Source organism: Arachis hypogaea, chromosome 19 (genome assembly GCF_003086295.3).
Source record: "Arachis hypogaea cultivar Tifrunner chromosome 19, arahy.Tifrunner.gnm2.J5K5, whole genome shotgun sequence".
NCBI lineage: Eukaryota > Viridiplantae > Streptophyta > Magnoliopsida > Fabales > Fabaceae > Arachis > Arachis hypogaea.
In genome coordinates this window covers 92987176-92992190 of record NC_092054.1, presented here as the reverse complement: position 1 = coordinate 92992190, position 5015 = coordinate 92987176, and the positions used below count along the sequence as shown (strand labels likewise).

Sequence of the window (5015 nt, the reverse complement as noted above, 5' to 3'; positions counted from 1 at the left end):
CTAACTGATCCTTGTGCCTTTGAGTGATGTCAATTGGGTTTTGCTTGCTTTGGATTTGAATGAAAATGGATCCGGATGTATTTGGTGACTTGGGTCAAGACACTACAAAAAATTTGATTTTTACCGACAAATTTTTAGCGGCCATATTAATATAGCCATAATTTCTTTTGCTAAATGACTTCTTTTACGGCAAATAAAATAATTGCCTTTAATACTTCATTTGTAACGGCAATTAGATAAATGGCCACGAAATAATCATTAACTATGCATGTAATTCTTCTTCTTTCAATCTTTTTAAATTATGAAGAATATCACTTTCAAAGCTGAAGATATTTTCTCATTTCTCGCATTTCACACCTCTTTACTCTCTTACTGCCTCCACCTCACTTTGGTGTCGCAACCTCTTCACTTCGCCATCGCTGCCATCTCCTCCCCTTCCTCACACCAAGTTCTACACCGAACGACTCAAGTAACATTCTTCGCTACCACCTCATCCTCAATAGGCGTTGGTTGTCACTGGTTCATGTTACAGTCTCTGTCGATGGCTTGTAGCCTCATGCGGTGGTTTCTATCGCCACCTCTGCCATACATTATGATCTCTGGTTTCAGTTCGCATCTCAGTAACCTTTTCAACCTTCTCTTGTTTAATTGTGGTTCCTTATTTGAGAAATTCTCATTTTCTAGGGTTTATGTGATTCATGCTAATTAATTAATTCACAAGAAACATAAGTTTATAATCCCTTTATTTTTTTGATGTTTTGTTTTTCATTTTATATTTTTGCTAATTCTGAAATTCATCAGGATTTTGTTGTTATCGGTGTCGCCAATGGTTATTGCTCCTCCTCTATTTCTCTCTGGTTGTGTGCTGGGCCATTAATGGATGTTCCTTGTGTTCAAGATAGAGTTTTCTATTTCCCTGGGTTACATTGAATTGGTATAATATATACTTCTTCACCTTGTTTCTGATTTTGTTTGTAAATTTCATTTTTTCCATTTTTTTCTATGTATGCTTTCAAATTTAAGGGGTTTAATTAGTGTTATATAATTTTGTTTTTTTTTTCTTTTGTAGTTGCCAGAACCAGAATTGAGGTAGATGAAGAATCAGAAATCTCCCAAATACAATCTTCCATCGAAGATCTTATGTTGTGTCATTGATGTTAAGTGTCTGATAATGTTTATCTTTTTTTGGTTACTTATGTTGTGTTATGTGTTATTGATTGGCTCATTGGAATGATGATTTTTCATGTACTGATTATAGAATCTTGTTAATTTTGTTTTGTAGGCCAAGATGGAAAGTAGCAAGGTTTATGCTCAAACCACCTTGGAACCATCTTCAGATTGAGAATTTGATACATTTTCTGAACAATTAATTCCCTCATTGAAAATTGAAAAATGTTTAATTGATTTTTCTATTTTTTTTCTGGTTTTGTTGTTGTAGAATATGACAATGAAAAATCCTACTCAGGAGTTGGTAGCAAAGGATATTCATGGGGTTCAATGGAAGTTTAAGCATATTTACAGAGGTAACTTTTTCTTGGTTTATGATATTGGAAAATCTTCATTATTTTTCTTTAAATTTATGTTTTAACTGAGAAATCTTGCTTATTATTTTGCACAATTTGTTAAGGGCATCTGAAGAGTTAGTTGCTTTCAATTGGCTGGAGCGCATTCGTTTTGGCCAAGAAAGAAATAAAGTTGTGGTTCAAGTAACATTAAAAGAGGTGGATGGAATTGAGTGCATTCTTTACTAGACAGAATAACTCACAATGGCCTAATTTGGACCATGAAATTTAGTCCCAGTGGCCAGTATCTTGCTAGTGGAGGCCAAGACGGTGTTGTTTGCATTTGGCACGTTGTATCAATTGATGCATCCAGTCTTTAATATGAACCATTATTAGTTGTAACTATAATATGAACTGTTATTAGCATAACTTATTTCAACACTTCAACTAGTATGATATTTAATTATTATATCTCTTGTTTACATGAAAGCAGTGAGATGCATTCAATTCAACCCTGTTGATGAAAATTACTTCATTAGTAGCTCCATAGATGTTAAAGTTCGAATATGGAGAATGCACGAAGAGCGAGTGGTTGACTGGGCAGACATTCGAGATGTCATAACTGCCATAAGTTACCAACCAATTGAAAAGGTATGTTAATCTTATCAGTACTCAATTAAATCTTGTCAAAAAAATTTTTGATCTATTTTTGCTTATTCTTAATATAAAAACTCACAGTCAAAGTGGATTTTGAACCTTAGATTATTTATTTGTGCAGGGATTTGTTGTTAGTTCCCTTACCAGCATATGTCACTTTTATGTTGCTTCGGGTAAGTACTTAATTATAGCTTAGAGATTACCATAGTTTTGATACCTGGTTTTCTGAAAAAAATAAGATAGGAAATGAATTAAACAAGTGTCTAAATTTGATTACTAATGATTTACAGATTTAGGCAAACATTTCCATCTTGAGGCACAGATTAATGAGAACACCAATATCTTGCAACAAGATAACTGGAATTCAGGTTTTGATCTTGACATTCCTCCCTAAAAAGAATTTTATATCTTATACTTACTTTGTTAATGGTGCAACACTTGGTTCTATTGCAGTTTTCCAAGAAAAACCACTAAAGAGTCATGATCACATCAAAAGATTTCGAAGTCCGAATATTAGAAGGCATGGAACTTGTTCAGACATTTAAAGGTAGAATACTCAATACCAATGCTAGGATAGTAATATTCTGCAACACAAAAGATTCAAGTAAAGTTGTGGTTTGTAACATTCATGTGCTTTATAAGAGGAAAAATTAAGCTAGGTTAGGTAACTACTGCTTGTTGTATAGGCCGTTATTCATTTATTAATTACTATGATATCCAATAGTGTCATTTATTTTATATAGCCAGTTCTTTCTACTGGGATAAGAAAAAGGTGCAAGTGTCTGAAACCTTTTAAGTTCTAAATGTTTTACCATGCTAGTTTTAGGATTAAACTTTTAGCCAATTAAGTTTAGTTTTCAATTTATACCTTAAAATTATTTTCTATTTAAACTCTGAAGATTCTTTGCAATTTGGATCAGATCAAACTCTCTGGTCTTCACCTTTCAATGTGCTTGAATGATCTGGTTAACCACATTGAAACTTGCATCTCAAAACAGGTGGCATTCGGGAATCCTAACTTGAAGAGTAAAGGCAACATGCTTGTTCTTTTTAGAAATTTTGGTGATAGGTTTCATTATCATTGTAGAATAGTAAAAATAAATATCTGTAAGATTATGTGAAATGTAAATACTAGTGCTTAGAATTTCAAATATTATATGCAATCACATTTTGTAATCACAAGACATATTTTGTTGAATATTACTATTTCAGTTTGCTATGAAACATACTTAAATTATATATGTAGACTTGTTACTGATATTGTGTTTAATAAAATATTTTATTTTGTAGTAATTAATTTTAGTATATTTATATTATGTACAAATAATAATAATTGTCTTAAAAAATAATTTTAGATTTTAGGAAAAAAAAAGATAGGTTGTTAGTTCTAATAAAATGAGTATAATATAATAAAGAAATAACTTAAGATTTTAGCGGCAATAACAATGGCAACTAAAAGTGAATAATATTATAATTTTAGAATTAATTTTAGTGGCCATATAAATTGCCAAAAAACTGGCCACAAAAAATGATAACTTTTAGCGGCCATTAAAAAGGTCTTTGCCGGCAATTGTATAATTGCCGCAAAAAATTATAACCTTTAGCGGCCATTAAAAAGGTTTTAACCAGCAAATGTATAATTGCCGCTGAAACCTTTTAGCGACAAAGCATAAAACGGCTAATGTCTAATTGCCGGTAAATGTATTAGTGGCTATTTTTATTGCCGCTAAAAGCAAAATAAATGGCCGCTAAAAGTGATTTTTCTAGTAGTGGGAGTGGCTTGGTGACACTCCCAGGGTGTGTTGGAACCTTGCAGTGGAGCGCTCCGTTTGGTTGAATGAGCGTCACGTTCATTCTTGGTTGGTGAACCTTGGTTGCAATTGGCCCTTGCCCATAGCGTTCACTAAGTGAGCGTTCCGCTCACTCTTTGAGCGCTACATTCCTTTGCTTATCTGGGCCAGCTTTGAACTCAGCTATCCTTGGCCAAGAGAGCACAAAAAAGGTAGCAAAAGGGAGCGGTATGCTTGAATTTTTGAGCACTACTCCTCCTTGTGTGCCTCGTCCGTGTCATGGCATGCACCTAGCTTTTCTCTTGGTTCTAAGGCACGAGAATGCTCACACTTGTGAGCATAGCGCTCACTTCTTTGAGCACCATCCTTTGATGTGTCCGCTTGTCTTGATTGAGCGCTCCCCCTTCGAGCCTTGGTGCTGGCCTTTGCTCCCTTGGTTGAGTATTTTTCTTGGGCCTTAAAGATGACTATCTCTTGAGTTTTAATTTCATGCCAAATATAGATTGCTATATATCTTTGGAAATCTCTAAATGTCAGCTTTCCAACACAACTGAAAGCGCATCAATTGGACATCTGTATCTCAAGTTATGGCCCTTTGAAGGAGGCATGTTCATGCTGTCACAAGGCTTAAAGAAAAGCCCGAAAAAATGAACAAAATTTAACGTAGCGCTCTCTTTAATGAGTGCTAGGCTTTGTTTCTTTCATTCATTGGCTTTCTTATTAATATATTACATGCATGCTTTTATTAATGCATTGACATAAAGATTGATTTTCCAATTGCATTAGAAATGTATGGCTTTAATTAATAATGCTAATGCTTTAACGTTAAAGCATTCATTCATTTAACGCCTTCATTCATTAGCATTAGTAATTAATTGTTCCATGCATGCATGCTTTCATTATATTATTACATTTGATTAGTAATGGCAATTACTTAACATAGCATTCATTTATTTCATTCATTTGGCATTATTAATTAAATGTTTCATACATGCATTCATTTCATTCATTCGGTCACTTAATAATTAAATGCATGCATGCATAAGCATTAATGCATGATAGTTCA

General features: G+C 33.5%; 1 protein-coding gene across 5 annotated transcripts; it reads left to right on the top strand.

The window, feature by feature from the left end:
- Positions 1–264: 264 nt before the first annotated feature.
- LOC112776770 (uncharacterized WD repeat-containing protein C18H10.05) lies at positions 265–3417 on the top strand. Of its 5 annotated transcripts, none has more exons than XM_025821007.3 (10): positions 265–620; positions 802–934; positions 1070–1156; positions 1283–1303; positions 1439–1523; positions 1996–2153; positions 2281–2332; positions 2450–2527; positions 2613–2706; positions 3158–3417. In XM_025821007.3, exons 3-9 carry the CDS (start codon positions 1094–1096, stop codon positions 2702–2704), a joined length of 549 nt encoding a protein of 182 aa, XP_025676792.1. In that variant the 5' UTR covers positions 265–620; positions 802–934; positions 1070–1093; the 3' UTR covers positions 2705–2706; positions 3158–3417. The 5 variants fall into 5 exon arrangements, with proteins under 5 accessions (XP_025676792.1, XP_025676791.1, XP_072083284.1 ...); XM_025821006.3 differs by having other exon boundaries at positions 3080–3417; XM_025821008.3 differs by having other exon boundaries at positions 326–602; positions 3080–3417.
- Positions 3418–5015: the final 1598 nt, after the last annotated feature.